The sequence below is a fragment of the Aptenodytes patagonicus genome, chromosome 12 (genome assembly GCF_965638725.1).
Source record: "Aptenodytes patagonicus chromosome 12, bAptPat1.pri.cur, whole genome shotgun sequence".
Taxonomy (NCBI): Eukaryota; Metazoa; Chordata; class Aves; order Sphenisciformes; family Spheniscidae; genus Aptenodytes; species Aptenodytes patagonicus.
In genome coordinates, this window is record NC_134960.1 from 12,204,139 (window position 1) to 12,222,059 (window position 17,921).

At 51.1% G+C, this 17,921-nt stretch overlaps 1 protein-coding gene across 2 annotated transcripts in view; it reads right to left on the reverse strand.

The window, feature by feature from the left end:
- Nucleotides 1-17,921, reverse strand: part of SH3PXD2B (SH3 and PX domains 2B) — a 79,129-nt gene that overhangs the window by 38,410 nt on the left and 22,798 nt on the right. For both annotated transcript variants that reach the window (XM_076349731.1, XM_076349730.1), the window contains exon 3: nucleotides 6,563-6,638. In XM_076349731.1, coding sequence (XP_076205846.1) covers nucleotides 6,563-6,638 — 76 coding nt within the window. The remainder of the gene's footprint in view (nucleotides 1-6,562; nucleotides 6,639-17,921) is intronic.

Genomic DNA, 17,921 nt, shown 5'->3' on the forward strand with positions numbered 1-17,921 from the left:
GGGAGGAAATCCCAATACGCGATGCTAATTCTTGCCCTGCTGCTCTTCCCCAGGCCCCCCCAGCCCCACGAAGGAGAAGCGCCGTGCCCTTCCCGTGCCATACATGGTGCTGAGCTGCAGCCTGGGCTGCGGCCAAAGCCAGCTGTGCTCTTCGGAGACTGCTTCCAAGCAATTGAGGCTTTTACCTACCCAAAGAGAAGACAAATTCAAGAGTAACAAAGCAGCAGAAGCCACATCTCCGCTCCCCTTGCTGACTCAAGCCTTTGTTTACTCGTTTTATCTCCTTGTTGACCCTGGTTTGTTTTTACAGCCAGGCAAATACCAGATCAGGTGCTTCAGCACTGGGGGCACCAGCTGGTTCTCAGAGGGGGACTGGGGAAACCTAACAAAAAGACCCCGGCCTATCACAAAGCCAACCTCTGGCCACATCTGAAGGACTTCTGAGTCAGAAGCAAGCGCCTCATCTCCCCAGCTGGGCAGCGGCTGGGCAGAGGGGGGGAGACCTTGCAAGCAGCCTAGAAACATGGCTATGGGCACTCAGGCCTGCTTTTCCCTTCCCCTGCCTGACCCCTTCCCCCCCTCCCCTTTTGACCTGCTGGCACCATCCGCTCAGCTCTGGCGCTCAAATTATCCCAGTGCTTCCGTTTCCTCCCTTTCACTGCCCTGAGCGCTGGGCTGATGGCAGGGAGCCAGCGGTGTTCTTCACCCTGCTGGGAGGGAAGCCTGGAAAACCACAGTGCCCTTGACGCTGTTTCGAGACTCCATCAGTCAGTGGATAGAGCTCACAACCTCCTGGGATGTGATGCTGCCCAGTTAGAAAGCTCTACGTCCCACCAATGCAATCGTGCTCCTCCTTTCTTCCCTTCTTCTGCAGGGACACTCCTCTCCCTCCACCACTGCTACTCATTTCCACCCACCGTGGCCAAGAGGCCCACCACACATTAGCAGGAGTTCATCCAACATAATGGATAAGCAGCAAATCCATCCAGTGCGTCCCTGTGAACCTCATGCCAGCCAGCACTGTCTCACAACAGCTGTTGTCCCAACTGTCCCACCCTAGGGAGAGTTTTCCTGTAAACCACTGGCATGGTTTCCTTCAAATCCCTCCTTAAAATCTTCCTTTGCCACAATCCCTGCACTCCTTTCCCCCACAAAACCCCACTGTGATAGTCCTTCCACTGACACAGTCCGGCCAGGACACAGGTGGACAATCTGCTGGCTTTTACGTCCTATCCAGCAATGAATTCGCTGGAGCAGAGGTTGCCCTTCTGCGTTTAAGCTCCACATCACTGGGCTCAGGGCTTCAACAGCAGAAATAACATTGGTGTGCTGCCTCGTACCCAACTGGGCAGGAGGGGGAGGTTGGTGCCCACCACCCACCTGCAGGTCATCCCTGGGGAGCACGAGCTCTGTCCCCCACACAGTGGAGCTGGCACCAGCCAGAGAAGCTCCACTGAAGATGCTCTGTCTGCCCACCTTCCTCTGGTGCCAGAAAGCTTCTGCTTTCCCCAGACTGGAAGAAACCCCCTTTGTGGCTAATCAAGGCTGCTTTGCTTTGTCTGATCGACCGAGAGCAGAGGGTGCTGCAGCAGCTCCGGAGGGGGGGCTGCAAAGCGATGGATGCAACATGGCCCCCAGTGCCTCAGCCATTCATCAAGTGTCTGCAAAGTGTCAGAGGAGAGCTTGGGGAAAGGGCTGATAAGGAATTCGGGTCTCCAGCAATATGAGATAGAGCAGGCAGGCCACAGAGGGGTTAATCTCTCCAAACAAACAGGTAGGCTCTGCAAATTATTCCCTCCCATGGGAATTCTCCAGGCAGAGCTGAAGTTATACTGGGGAGTAAGCAGCTGAAAAAAACAAGGCAGAGGCATTTCAACCAGCAAAATGGTTGAGGCTCCTCTTGAGCCAAAGGCTGTTACTGGATCTCCAGCAAGTTGGAGGGGCAGAGAACCCAAAACAATCACCCTGCCGATCACGGCCATGAACCAAGCCAGATATTTCAAGAACGGAAAACTGTCTGTGCCTCTTGCTTTACCCTGAAGGACTCCCCCCATTCCTCCCCCACCCCACAGCCTCGGAAAGAATTCAATTCTCTGCACCTTTCAAATCACATCCAGATTTTCCCTGGCACGGGTTCCAAACTCACTTCAAAAAAAGGCAGCCCCAAATGTACACATAATTAATCCCAGCCCAAGGAGCAGCCAGCTACGTGGGCTATTCCTAGGATGGGGAAGCAGGCATGGGAGACAGCATTTCCAGGAGCCCTGCACTTAGCATCTGTTTGGCAAAGTCCTGCGCTGTGTGCATATCCTGGCGAAAAGGAGAGGGACCAGCAAAGTGCCTCTGGGGCTCTCCTGGGTATAGCATAAGCACGGAGTCCCATACACTGTGAAATGAAGCCAAATTAAACAGTGCCCCTATCAAGACAGCCCCTTCCACTCTCACGGTTTGAGATCCTGCTGGAGCAGGAGCAAAATGTTCCCAAGGCCGTTGTTTCTATGGCCTACAGTGCCATGCAATGGAGAAGAACGTAAGGTAGTTTGTTTAAAGACAGCTCAAAGGTCAGAAGCAGAGCAACTGCTTCAGTGCAGCACTCTGCCGGGGGTAATACTGTCTGCACGTCAGCAGGGTTAGCTGAAAACCTACAGAAAAGGCAACCGTACTGATTACAGGCTGCAAGCTAGCCTGGGACTGTCCGTGCAACAGTGCTACAGCAGAGCTGCCCATCTTGCTAGAGCAGAAAATAGTAATTAGGACCCTTGCCCCATCTCCAGCTCTGATGAAGATGCAATGGGACTGGGGAAAGTCAGGTACTGTAGCTGGAAAAGGGATGAGTTCTCCTCCACCACCTTCACGGGGCCTTTGTGGGGAGCTATTAGTATCCCCACAGTTGTTCTGGGAGAAAAGCCCCAAAGTATGTGGGCAGCACTGATGCCCATGCCAAGCAGGTTAGCAGGCTGGGAAGGGAGTAGAAAGGAGGCATCATTCTGCTTTTGGAAACGATCTCGCTGAACCCCCTTTCTCCTCCTCCCTTCTTGGGAGTTCACTATTGTCTGTAGCTAAAGCTTCCTAAAAAGCAATTTTACAGCCAAAGTTAGCTCAGCATCAGGCAACCCCTCCTTGCTGAGGCTCACGTTTCCAGCAAAGCAGACTGGCCAGGATCTGCTCCAGGCCACTCGGGCTGTACAAAGTTTGGAAGGCTCCTCTCTCCTTATAAAAGCTGTTTCCTGAAAGATCTGGCACAGCCCTTACACAGCGGGCCCAACTGAGCTCATTTGTTTTCTTAGTTCATTCTTTCCTGGGGTCTCCATACCATCATCTCCCAGCCAACAAGCATGTAACCCTTAGTGTGGACTCCTGCAGGCAAGGACGGAGCTGCCCAGCACGACGTCCCCCGGGCTGGGCAGTGACAGGTCTCTCCTCTCTCGCCAGCTGCTCCTGACTCCGCTCCAGGGACCGCAGCCAATGCCATGCATGGGCTGGGTGCCGCCAGACCTGTTTCGAGGGGCCATCCTCAGCACCACATGATGCTGGGCAGGCTGTGCCGGTGGCTCAAAGCCAGCAAAAGTAGCCAAGAGTCCACTTCAAATTCCCCTATATGGCGGCAGAGGCTTTTCAGGCATGGTGCAGGAGCACTGCAGTGTCCTGCCAGGCCAAACCGGACCCCACCAAGCTGTGCTACGGGATGAGCATCATGCCAACACCCGGGAAGGGACAACCCCTGGCCCCAAACCTCAAGTGCAATTGCTCTGCTCTGCTTCAGAGGACCCAGCTTTATGACTCCACTTCAGAAGAGCTGAGTGGGCTGAAGGATTTGCACTTACGAGACCATTTTCTGATACCATCAGAGAGCTACTTCAAAAGACCCAAAGTCTCTAGAAATTTCCAAGAAGTCAAATCCTCAAAGCAAACATTAACAAAATGAAGCAACACAAAGCAAACAGAGCTCCTGTGGGCTGGATGTTGTAACTACGGAGTAATCATGGAACTCTCTTCCCATTCCAGGAAACCAGCCTGATAGACAAACCCAGATGGCACCTTCTCAGGTTGTGGTGGTGACCCTGAGTTTGGGACACTTAGGGGTTTACTAAGAAAGCCAGAGCTGCAGGAGGCACAGGTTCACAGGACCTCAATTTTTGAGAACTGCAGTGCCCACAACATCTAATGTTACTCTACAACGGACTTCCCAGAAAGCAGCGTACTTTCAGTAAACCATTGGAGCCAGATCTCCACTGGTAATGAAATTCAGATGCTAAAAATGTTGTTCAAAATGGGATTGGGAGCAAACTACAGTACTCACAGAAGCTGAACATAATCAAAACTCTAGCAAGTCTAAGCATACTAGAGCCATGTTTTGAAAAGAAAGAGACCCAGGCTGTTTGCATGGAGCACACCTGGATGGCACCCCTAGGCAGAGGGAGACGAAGTTTGGGTTCAGCTGTAAGAAACAAAACCCATTGCCATCCCAAGCTGTGAAGGCCAAGAACTGCTCCAGAAAGGAACCATCCTCTAGCCAGCCAGCAACTATTAAAAGAGCCTTCCCTTTCCCCCAAGTGAAGCCCTCTTTCAGAAGCAGACACAGCTTGCAAGCCATCTCACTAGGGAGGTACGGCTCATCATCCTGCTCCAGAGAAAGCCACCAGCTCCTGACTGCTCCGTGATGTGCAGCAAAGGCAGGAGGACAAAGGCAACATGATTCCCACTTCTTAATAACACAACTTCCCTGAAGCAAGAGGACTTCTGAAGCTGCCCCATGAGGACAGACAGATGCAAGATTATCTGTCTTTCCAGTGGCTACCTCCTGCTCGGAGGTAGGACACCATCCCATGCTGGGATCTTCTCACCACACCACCCCTTGCCCTGTGCTGGCACCTGAAAGTACAAGTGGTAAAGCTGCAGGTGCCAGCTGTTAGGCATCAATAGTCTCTCTCTTCTTAGCTATTGCAAGCCACTGCAGAAATGAAATGTCAAGAAAAATTTCTGGGAGAAGCATGGACTAGTGGTTTTCCAAGTCAATGTGTGACTACCTCTGAAAACAGTATTATTTAATCCTGTTGCAAAAAGGGGACCAGAGCAAAAGGGCAAACGTCTCTGCAGAGGACACACAAAAATGCACAAGCTCCTCTAGAGGATGGTCATCCTAACTCCCCAAAACTGCTTTCTTACACAAAAGCCAGGCTTTATTTTCCAGCAACTTCAACCCCCTTTTTCCTCCAACGGAAATCCCAGTGACATGCCTCTTAGCAAAGGGAAACTATTTCAACACCAAGAAGAAGAAACAAATATTGATGAGTGTGCTGTGAGAAGTAGTGCTCCGACCAGGCTTCCCAAGCCCGATCGCTGCCTTCCAAAAATAGCAGCATTTTGGTGGGAATTTTCTGCAAGTGCAGCACGGCCAAACCGTATGTCCAATTTTTCCAAGTTATGCCCTTTGCCAATTTGGCTTCCATTTTTCCTCCCCATTCCTTGCTGGCAGGAGTACTTGTACAGCAAGGGCTTTTCTGCTGTATTAATGTCAGGTGTGCTTTGCTTTTGCTGATGTTACAATGCAAGGACAAGCCAGAATCAGAAATCCCTCTATGGGAAACCCAGAATAGATTCTCTTGCTCAGAAAGGGGCGTAAATGATTTTCTTCACGCCAGTCAGTGAAAAGCAAAGCCCGCTAAGAGCCTTTATGTTTCTAGAGCAGCCAGGAGGCAGAGCACAGCACAAAGGGCTGCAGTAAACTGACCTGACAGTCACTGGAAGTGATTATGGTACTGTGACATTTCTGAATATGCCCATTAGCTACTTGGGGGTGGGGGTAAAGACAACTCTGTGGTCAAAGCCGTTAGCTATGGGTGCATGAAAGACTGACAGGGCCCCCTCAGGCTGGGTATTTTTGCAAGGCACATTAGGGTTCTTTTTTTCCCCCCGTAGCAGCAGCACCAAAGGGCAGCCACAAGCAATCCCCCGCACCACAAAGTCTGCAACGGACCGTTGTATCTGTTCCTCAGGCACACAAACGCTCAGCTGCACATTGGGCTGGCAGGGCACACATCATGCCACAGAAATCCTGTCTTTAGGCAACCAGTCCCGAACATCACGGGAGGAAACCAAAGCTGTCAATCAGCTTGATTTAACATGTGGAATTCAATTGTTATTTCCTTCCCTCTGGATGGCCCTTTGAGTTGCACGGGACAGGAAAAACAGCGTATGAGCAGTTCCTGGGGAGCCTCACACCACCCTCAGCCCTGTGCTGTGGTGGCCAGACCCCTTCCAAAAACAAGCAGGCTGCTGGGGGGTTGCTCCTGGCAGAAGCTGTGCAAGCGGGGTTACTTAGCTGAAGTCCCCCACTAATGCTTTCTGGAGGGAGAGAGAATGACTGAAGGGTTTAACACTTGCTGGGCACATTGCTAACAAAACACATGTTTTAATGGACATGGTGCAGACCAAGAACTTGCTATTGCTCAGATGGTTCAGGATATAAGAGCTAAAGCACGTGTATGCTCACACATGTACTGGAAAGAAGTTCCTGCCATGCCAAAACCAGCATGGTTTTTGCTGGAGCCCACTCGCCTACCTGGCAGAAAGGGGATGATCCTTTGCTTGGGGTCCTTCTGCCCTCCTTCCATCGGAAACTTGTCCAGCATTTGCATCTAGAAAAGGAAATGCAAGAGAGGTGATTAAAGTCAGCGATTCAGTTGCATGACACAAGGCCATTCTCCCCAGGAGCAGGTGAAGCCCATTCTCCAAAATAGCAGTGTCCTAGACATCATTCACAGCACCATCAGCCAGGGTACAGCAACCCGCAGCACCGAGGGAATCACATCCAAAGCAGTGCCAGAAGCACAAGATCTTAGCGTCATCTCCACTATTTTCAAGACATTTCTCACCACTGATGTTGCTCATCACTGTCATTCTGCCCAGAATGGGTGATTTATGTAACCTGCATTTCTGCAACTGTTAAGTTTCATCCCGATGGACCTCGGTCACTAGATCTGAGAAGCTCCTCAAAAAAGGCATATTTTAAGCTTATTAGCTCAAGCATAGCACAGCACTGACACAGTTCCTGGATTACAGCTGACTTGGACTCACAGCATCAACTCATGTTTGCCTGCAAAAGGCCATAAAGTTATACGTCAAGTTTGGGGAATGCTTTGTGCTACACAGGCTTTGAGGGATGAATGTTTTATGGGATCTTCAGCATTAAACAAATAATTTCCTGACTGATGCAACTGCACTTAGTACGTTTAGTCAGCAAAGAGAGGTGATAACCAGCTCCTGCTCTCGCTGGGTGCCTGCACTGGTGCTTCAGCACATGCACACAACTTCCTTGCAGCTACTGTGATGCTTAATACCAATGCCCTGGCAGGATCCACATCCTCAGCATTTCCTTTACTTGGTCTTAGTGGAATACGCCATTTAGATTGAGCTTTGCACTTTACACAGAGCAGAAGAGGAGAAAGAGCATGCCCAGCCATCCATCCAACCACTCAGATACTCCCTCCTTTGGAAGGAAGGGGAAGGGAGATACAAACTCTCCCTTGTTTTCTCTGGGGCATGGATCTGAGCTCTGTTTCCCATCACCTGAAGAGCTCCCTGGTCCCCAGGGTATTTGAAATGGGTCTTGCCCTCTCCTACTGGAGCTATCGCACTCTGCATAAATAATTAAGCACTTATGGAAGCACTGGAGACAACCTGCCCAGGAAGTGTCCTGAGCACCTACAAAGTCTAAACAGCCATTCTCCTCTGGCACAATTAATATTTAAACTATTTCATGCAAAGAAGAAATATGCAACCAGAGAGCCCAAGCCATTCACCCCACGAGAGGCATCTGCAGGCAGCCCTCGCCCAGCCTGGCAGAAGGATGGGCACCACCAAGCAGCCAGACGCACAAGCCATGCTCCCTCCTGTCTGCTGCTCCACCACGTAACATCGGGAGCCCCTTCACCGTGGGGAGTCCGTGCAGGGCCAAACTCTGGGGTCCCAACACCCCTTGGGGATGTGTCCTACCTGGCTCCCTGGTTTTCATGGCTCTTGTTCTTTGGCACCTATTTTTCCACATGCTTTTTACAGGAGGTCTCTGCTCCTAGCTAAGGGCTGTGGACTCCTCTACTGCTAGGCACAAGCTTGTTTAAAGTGCTGTAATGCTAAAGCTAAGTCCTTTTTGTTGATATAGCCCCCCGCACCCCTGCACATGCAATACTTGCTTTTTTTTCCCCCTTGGATCTCAAATGCACCAGGATAAAATTCTTGAGGTTTGGTGGAGAGGGGGCAGAGGAAGGATGTATTTTTCCTACATTTTGAGAAGAAATAAAAACCTCCCCCAACACTTCCAAAGACAACAGGAAAACCAAAAGAAGCTCTCAAATATTCTCTTCAAAATGAAAACAAGACATCTCAAAACCAGGATGACACTAAGCACAAACGGACGCTGTTTACAGCTTCTTCTCGAAACAAATTTTAAAGGGTTTATAACAAAGAAAATTACTCCAGACTCAGCAATAACTGGGGACTGCGGTGACGTTACCAGCAGCCACAAAGCAAGCCTGAGCACGGCCGAGGGAGGACTCGCCTCCCTGAGGCACTGCAGGCTCCCAGGGCAGCACCACTTCCCCAGCCTCCCTGGGCATGCAACGGCCTCCTGCTCTTCCCTCAATCCACGAAAATAAAGGATGACACCACATCCCCATTACCCTGCAAAACATCTGTGTTGCGCCACGGCAGAGAGGTGCCCCTGGCCCTGCTCTTCCTGTGGGGAAGAGCTTGGGAAAGCTTATGACTGGCAAAGGGTGAGCAAAACAAGTCGCAAGTGCCACACATCTGATTGCTGTTAAGCAACGCAATACTTGAGTCACTGGAAGCTTCCCCTCCTCTCATTTTTGAATGCGAGCTGAGGATCTCTCGCTCCCGGGAGCACTGAGAGCCTCCAAGGCACAAACGGTACAAGCTGTGTTTTCTCCCATATGCACGTGCCTGGGCCGTGCCTCTGGCCAGATCTGCTCCCAACCATGTGATCCCACCAAACCCAGCCAGAACTTCAGCCCAGAAGTTCTCCATTTCCTTTTTCTTGACTGAAAGTGCCTCTTGCAGTGGCTGCTCAGTGAGTAGGAGGCAGCGTGGGGACCCTCTCCCTGCAGCCACCCTGCTCCCCTCCAGCCCAGCCCAGAGCCACCAGCATCACCCCAGCCTTGAGCAGACCCTGCACTGCCTGCCGTGGGTTGGTACCATTATGCTTGTGCACTCACAAGCTGCTATTTTTCTCTTGCTGGAGGAAGGAAAATAGGTTGCAAGGTACCTGGAGCACCATCTGGCACACACGAAAAGAGGAGAAGGTGGGGAAGGAGCAAGGCAGAGGGGTCGGTCCCATGGATCCCACCCAGCCTGGCTGCCACATCACGCAGCTCCGGAGAAGGCAGCAGCAAATGCTAGTTCATCAGTTTTACTAGGCATGAGCCTGTGGTTGAAGAACAGCTAAAAACCTACTCCAAAGAAAACAACCCCAGTGCCGGCTGTATCCGCAGCAGGCAGCTTGCATTTGCAAGATACAAGAGCACACGTTTGCAGAAATCTAGTCTGTAGGTCACAGGCTGACAGTTCTTCCATAGCACTACACGCCATAAAGCTGCAGCGAGGAAAAGCACAGAACAACGATGGGAAAAGGTCAGCTCCAGAGCTGAGAGATGCTCCAGAGACCCGGAGGAAGCCAGCTGGCAGGTCTCTAGTTTTTGAGGCTCCCTGTACCCTTTCTGGCCCATCTTGCTCCCGCAGATTTTGCAGGACAGGGACTACAGCACAGGTTATTACAGTGCTCTGGCCGAGGAGAGAGAGAGCAGGCACAGCCCTGGAAAAGGGATGGAAAAAGGGTAAAAGTGCAGCAACCCCGCAAGTCCTGGGGGAGGGATGCACAGACAGGCATCAGAAGATGGTCTGCAGAAACAGAGGCAGACCAGCGACCACAAGGCAGGGCAGGTTTCCTGGGAGAGCACCTTCCTCCTTGGCCTCAGCAGGGAAACACGCTCCCCAGCAGGCAAGGAATTGTGGAAGGGAGGCGGTCGGCACAGAAGACTCCCACCAATCATCTCAGCAGCGAGGGTTTCCATCCAAGCTCCAAACAAGACTGCTCATATCACATTTCCAGAAAGGAGGACTTGCCTGGCCATCCAAGATCCCAGTGAGAGGGGGAGATGGGGCAGGAGAGAAGCAGACAGACACACAGCCCTTTGGAGCACAGCTTTCCCTGCCGAGCACGGGAGAGGGCAGGGAGACCAAGTCTCAGTCTCAGCAATGCCAGGTCAGGAAAAAAAAAAAATGAAGGAAAAAAGAAACAATAACCCTATTGTTTCTCCCCTTCCAAGATTATTTTTAAGTATTTGTGACAGAATCTTAAAAAAAAAAAAAAAAAAAAGATTGGAACGGATGCAGTTCAAAGCATTTTGGTGTGCTTTTATTATGCAGGAAGCTGTTGTCTCACACTTTTCACCAATTCCTTTGCAGCAGGGAGGATGATCACACGGCTGCCAGGCCCTGGCTCCCTAAGCCAGGACTGGGGCACAGATGCCCCAGCAGCGTGTCCAACCCGCAGCCAGGCTCCCCGCAACGGCACGTCAGGAGAGGGCACGTTTATCCACATTTACCTCCACCACCAATTTATCTTATCAATTAGCTGTTTTTCTTATTAACCCGGAAATGCCTGTGAAGTGAGTCTTTCTGGAGTGAGCCACGGCTGAAGGTCTATGCACATCGTGGCGGCACGCTGTCCCCATGGCTGAGCTACCCGTTAACAGGGCAGGCAGTAACGCCGGCAGGGCCACCCGGGGAGAGGAAGCCTTTCAAAAGCAGCTTCGTGTCAACAGCTAACACATTGGTAGACACATTCTTCATTAACAGGAGACTCATAAGATAATATCCTAATCGAATCAATTAAGAGTGCTGCGGGCTGCAGGGGATCCTAGGGAGAAGGGAATGCGTGTGCTCAGCAGTATTCCTGGGAAGCAGAGCATTCAGGAAGGGCTTTACCCAAGTAAGAGCTGATGGTGTAACGCCACAGAGATACGTCTGCTGGAGGAGCAGGGCCCCAGGTCTAACAGCCTGTGAGCAGGCCCTACCGCTTCCCGGACAGAATCAAACTCCGAGAAATCTCTGGGGAAAAAAAAAACCAAAAAACCAAACCAAAACAAAAAAACCAAAACACTCAAGCCAAGTGCCAGTAGGTAATAAGGTGTGTCATCACTTTACTGCTTCTCCTCTGCTTTCCACAATAAAGTGGAAAAGTTTTCCCCTCTAAAATATAAAGGTGAGAAAGAAAAAAAATTTCATTTAAATCTGATCTGGTGGAAAGAAAAATGTCAGGGTGAAATGGTAAACACAGAGGTCCTGCATTCCCCTGATAACGATGAACCAGAAGGGCACAGGATTACTCTTGCAGCAAGTCCTCTGCAGACGGGAGACTGTGGGATTTGCTTTTGTCAAGCTGCTTTATAGCCCAGGCTTTCCATTGCTGAGTGTTAGGGCTTGCGTGGCACGTACTAGGGCTGCAGAAGAGAAAGCAAGTCTTTGCCAACTTATGGAGGGGATGGTGCACGTCACCGAACAGCAAGATATACCAGCACAGGCTGAAGGGTGATGAAATACCCAGGCGAGGAGAACAAACTCTTCCACTCTTGCACAACTCCAGGGGCTGGTGTTGGAGCCAGGCCGTGAGCCGTAATCACAGGCACGGAGCGAGGGAAGTTCCCCCTTCTCTTATCAACAGAATTTGCTTTGGCTGCATGATGAAGGTTCGGCGTAAAACCACATTCCTCCTTCTTGGTCTAGCAAGAGAGAGCTGACCTAACCCATGCCTCCACCAGACACATCCGTTATCCAGAGCAGAGAAGTCAGCTTTTGACACCAACCGGGGGGGGGGGGGGGGGGAGGGGAGAAGTTCAACAAAAGGCTTCACAGTCCAGCTGAGTGCACAGCGGCAGAATCACAGGAGACTCTTTGTGAGAGCAACAGCCTCCCTGCTGAGAGAAGGCAGCAGCTTGCCATGGGGGAAAGATGAGTCCGAGCCAAGCCTGCTCTCATCCCACACCCTGAAACTCCCCATAAGCCCTGTCCCTCATGAGAGTGGCAATGCCGCAGGCAGCCGGACACACCGTGTGCCCCTCTGTCCCCACGGCAGCGAACTCCAGACATGGACGTTCACATGCACTGCTCACCCTGACCTCCACACGCTGAGCAGGGTATTAGTCAGGTCTCCTCTTATGGGAAGAAGAGTCCTCCGAGGGTCAGCATCCCACTGATCTCCAAACGCAGTGGGAAAGGGACACGGGTCCAGCAACCGCCTGCTGTCACGGCAGCACCCCGGCTGCACGGGGATGTGATGAGGGACACAGCTGCACGCTGAGAACCAGAGACTGTGGAACAGGCTCCTGCAGATCAAAGCACCCTCATGCCCCAGAGCCAGCTGGTTCAGGGAACATCTGCCAAGCAGATAGTCTGGGAAGGAGAACAACATCTGGCAGCGGCTCACAGGCTACTGATGTTTAGTCTCTTTGCGATCCTACGAGGGGCACCTTCCCTGCATCCACGTGGACTGTCTATGAGGAAATGGGGTGAAAACACAACAGCCCAGAGGACAGAAGGGCCAACACAGAGCAAGCTCAGATCCCAAGTGTGGCGATACCAAGCTCAGGAGGTCAAGCCTGGGGAAGGACTCACTCTACTGGTGCGGCACCATGTAATGCCCATTCAATGGCCAAAGCAAGTAGGCAGTAATGGGAGCTGGAGGGAAGCACAACTGAACGGTTTCTTGATGACCACAGTTTCTCCCCAGTCCCTGCTTTTCTGGTGCAAGGGATGAGTTCAAGGGCATTTTACACATTACCAGGCAGAGGCAATCCCGACCTCCTCAGCACTAGGAAATGGCATCACAGAGGCTGAATTGTGAAAACCTGATGGAAAACTTTAAGCATCGCTCAGCAATAGACAAGAAAGAATTAACTGAGGTCAGAGGAAAAAAAAGGGCTACACAAATTGGCAGCAGCTGCCACTGCAAGAGAAATTTCCTATGAAATCACAGGAAGCATTAGACAGAGGGAGACATTGGTGCCTGTGAATAGGTCACTGGCATGGGGGGCGCAGCGGGCATGGGGCTGGGCAGGACGCATCCCTCTGCCTGTGCTGCCCTCCGCCCCCCCCCCCAGCCCCAGGACTGAGCCACTACCAGGTCTGTGCTACCCCGGGGTGCTCGCCCATAAACCACATGGGCCAAACCCGGGGAGCTGGCAGGCTCTGCCAGCACACAGGGGCTTGGAGGATGTGGCAGCTTCACATCCACAGGTTTGGTCTGAATGCAATGGTCCTCCAAAAGCAACCGGGCAAAAAGCTTCCACTGCCCAGGACTGGAGACATTTCCAGCTAGAACACCTGCTGATTCTCCGAGTAGAAACCGCAGCAGTGCTCAGCTCCAGCTTATGCAATCGAGACCACAATGGGCACTGCACGCTCACTGGGGCTGCCAGGATTCCCAGCAAAGGAGGCACTCAGCCCCAAATGTCTAACCCCTAAAAGCCTGTATTAACCTTGGTGTAAGGAGCCTCCTGTTTTATCATCCAGGCTTGAAACTTAAACCCCCAGAAATCACTAAAAGATTATCATGTTTGTTTATTAGTGACAAGAGCATGGGAGTTTCTAGTCACCGACATGCACCCAATGCCATGTGCTAACTGCAGCAGATGGGCAAGAGAGAGAGTCGTGGAAGGAGAAAGGTAAATACCCTCATCTCCAGATATGTGTGTCTCTGGTCAAGCCAGGTCCTGCTCCCCGCAGAGATTTCTGTGTCTGTTCTGTGCTCATCTACAAAGCGCATTTCCAAAAGCATTAAAAAAAAAAAAAAAAATAATCATGTTTTAAGACATTTGAAGTCTGTTTTCAAAAGCAACAAGTAGTTCCAGGTGCCCACTCAGAGGCACCCAGAAAGGAAACAGAAGGCAAAGCTTCACGTTCCCCAAACCCAGCTCCAGAAAGGCATCAGGTGAGACACCCTGAGATGGTGGGATCCAGAATTACCACCCATTTTTGGATGGCCCAAACAACTCCTGAAAAGCACTGCTTGCTTTCCCTCCTTTTGTAAGCCTGTCAAGAGTATATTTGGGAGAGACTAAGGAAAGAGTTTAGTTTTTTAAAAAAGAAAACCTCAAATGTGGAGAAGAGCACCAAGCAATCTGTATTAAACACAGCCTCCTCACGGAGCTGCTGATCGCTCTGTCTGCTTCTTGGGTGATTAAAATATATCGCTTTTTACATTCGATTCATTGGTGCTGAATCCTGGAAGTCATCATTCTCTTTACAGTGCTTTACTAATCCATTTTCCACTTAATTTCTGATAATTGCAGCCTCTGGATGGCATTAGGCCAGGTAGGCAGGTCCCAGACTGAACAGATGAGCACTGAAAGCTTCAGCACTCCATGCAGGCACCAGGAGCAGAGCATTAACACCACCAAACCACCAGTACGGCATGCATAATTCACCACGGCGACCCAGCCACAGGAAATTACCAGTAGACATGCTTGGGAACAGAGCAGCAATACCCGGGGGTGACACTGGTCTGCGCCGCTTCCTCTTCCCCATCCTGTCCATGGGAACATCCCTCCAGCACAGCCGGGGCTGTGTCACACCAGAAGTACCCCTGGAAGGAGCCTCGGCACAGGAGCAGGGAAGAGCTGTGCCACCTGCCCGAGCCTGGTGCCGAAGACCACAGAACCACCACAACCATCGCTGGAGCTGTCACGGCGGCGGCAGCAGCCCTAGGGAAGGCTGCAAAGATGATTCATGTTCACCCACATCCTCCTCTCTAGCATCCCAAAGTAGACATGCTCAAAAGACCAGGAAATCATGAGATTTAGTTTCTGTTGTGGAAATGGAAACAATGGTGGAGAAACACCAACACATTTGCCTTATTTCATGTGTTGAGCTGCCGAGGCGCAGCAAGGGGGAGGGCTGTGCTCAAATACTCCAACCAGTCTAGTTTCACATCTAACACGGTGCTTCACACCAAGAGGCAACCTTCAGTCAAGCGTTTCAGCGACGGGTCACAGAGACTTTATGCACATGCCACCCCACTCCAAGCTGCACGCTTGCCAGAACCTCAGGATGACTTGTCCCTAGCTTCTCCCCCAAATAGCTCATGATCCGATTTCTCTTCAACCCCTCCCTTCCCAAAAACCTTCCCCACTCCAGATGAGGAGAAGCAGACCAGCGTACATTCCTTCCCTGAAATTAATGCAAAGTTTTAAATCTGTGGCAGGCCCAAACGTGATGAAACAAAGGAGGCGGCATTTAAGCTACAGGCAGGGCTGCAAAAGCTGCAGTCCTACCACTTGGGAGAGTGCTGCTGGTCAGAAACACGAGCCTCATGACCCTCCTCTTGCATCAGACTTCTTGCTAACCATCTATTTTCCCTATTGTTCCTTCCCTAAACACAAACCACATCTTCCAAGCGAGCACAGTCAGTCAAAAGGCCAATGCGGAGAGAATTTTGTCTCCATGCAAGGGAGGATTTCATTCTGCTTGGGTTCGTGGTGGTGTCCATCACAAGCAGCTCCATGGCAGCCAGTGCAATCACACAGGTGGAAAACGAGACTCTGCAAACCCCTGAGGTTTAACTGCCAAAACCAGGGTCTCCATATGAAACAGATATGCCTTCGTCCTTAGCATGACCATGCTCCTTTCCACCCTCTCCCACCTGACAATAAAACTCTCCGTCTAGCAGAGACAGAAGCTGACAGAACCTTGGAGCTCTGGGCAGACAGCCCCACGGACAGCATGAACCAGCCCAGCTCCTGCATGAACCCACCAGCATCCCCACCCCACCTTCTGCACCAGCAGCGTGTCTCCCTCATGGAGCACGCTGCCCTTGTATTCCTCCATTTATAGAAAGGGTGGGATTTAAAGATGCCAAGTTCAGTGGTGCCCAAAAAGCCAAGCTGGGCAGGAAGCCTCTGCAGACAGCACATACCCACAGCCGCTGCAGCGAAGCACCAGGGCGGGCGCAGGACCCTTGGCACTGCCACCACCCCGCACGATGGAAGGAGAGGACTCGGAGCACTTCTAAGTTCAGATAGTCCTTGCCAGAGGGCTGGAGCTTGCCAAGAAGCTCTGCTTATTGCAAAACCAGAATGCTGCTGTTAAGCGGTGTCTGATGGAGGAGACTGGCCCTCGCAGCTTATGGAGGAGTTAATGCACTTAACAGGGAAAGGTTGAGCGAGCACTGGGCAGCAGAGCTGGGGTATGGGGAGCCCCGCCGGGAGCCTTTGGGACTGCATAAAGCAAGATGCAATGCAACTCCAGGGGGAACCCTGTCCTAACCCAGGATATTCACCCTTTGCCAGGGCCCGGAGCCAGCAAACACAAAGGCACCATGGAAGAGCCACAGCAGCAGGCGAAGTGCAGCAACCGAGCTGCTTTCTGTGCATTTAAACACAAGAATGCAGATTTCCCACAAAATTCAGCCCAAACCACATACCTTGAACTGCACCTGCTTTCTTAGGATCCAACCAGGATAGACGGAGATGGAGCAATGCCAAGGTTTTCCAGCATAACTAAACCTCTAAGGAGCATGAACCTTGACAGCACGCTAATCTTAGAGCTCTTCTCTAAGTATAATCTCACCACAGAGATACGAAGAGAGAAAACCTGAAAAGCCTCTGGCCAGATTCACTGACTGATAAAAAACACCACCGTTTTGGGGCTTAAAGCAGCCACCTGTTGGCAGGTGGAAAGCAGTCGCCCTGCAAACAGAAACCTCAGAGCTCCCTGGGAACTTTCCAATGGGATTTTTTTATTTCCTGAAGGTGGGCGGAGGGGTGGGAGGGGGAGAGGAGGGGAATTGGAAAATGCTGATTTGCCAAGAAGAAAAATCAGCAGACGAGTATCCGTTTCAATTAACGTTTCAATTTGAACAGTAAAATCTAACCGCTAAAATTAAAAGGATTTTTTTTTTGTAATGTTTTAAGTGACTCATCAAGGGGAAAGCTTTTTTTTTTTTTTAAATTAATAGTGAAAACCCAAGAGAACGTTTTACACATACTGAACTGAGTTTCTTTCTTTGCTAAAATTTAAACACTAACTTTTCTCCCAACTTAGGACGAGGAAATCTCACCATTTTGAAGAGCTGCACAGCTTCCCAGCTGACTTGGCACCCTGCATGGCTGAATACAAAGCCTTCTTCAGTGGCCATTTCATCAGCCATTTTCAGCATGCATGCGTGCAGTTAAAAAATACAGGATTGCAACTTTCTGTTGACTGAGATTGGGTGAGGACTCCAAGATTTTGGGTCCCTACCAGAGGTGCTGGTAGTTTCCACACCCCAGTGCTCCCCGGGGCAGGAGAGGGGCAAGGCCTGATGCCAGCAGCAGCTCCACAGGCAGAAATTCTCAGATAGGGAGGAAGACCCACAACTTAATTTTCTAAAAAACAACATTCCCTCCATTTTTCAGCAATATTTTTTCCTAAAAAAAAAATCCCAACCAAAAAAAACCAAACACCCGAACAAAAAGGGCAGCTGCACTCTGCAAGGCTGAACACGTCGGCCAGCCCCCACCGACGGCCGTTGGGATGGCTCTGCAGTGCCTGGGGCAAGCTGGCCACCTACCCAAAAGTGAATTTGCACAATATAGTTGAACCAACTGAACTTTTGCCTGCAGCACAAGACAAGGGAGAGGTCTCACCTCCACCCTCCTCCTCCTCATTCCTGGCCCTCCTGGAGCCGCTCCAAGCTCGCAGGGATGTGGGCTGGTTTGCTGCCAGCTTGGGGAGGAGGGGGATCAGCCCCAGAGGGGTCCCAAACCTCTTTGCACCCAAACCGCTCACCGAGGGAGGCATTTCTCAAAGTCTGCCACAACAAAATATCTTCTTCCGAAAAAGTCAAGTACCAGACCACAGTTGATGGTAAA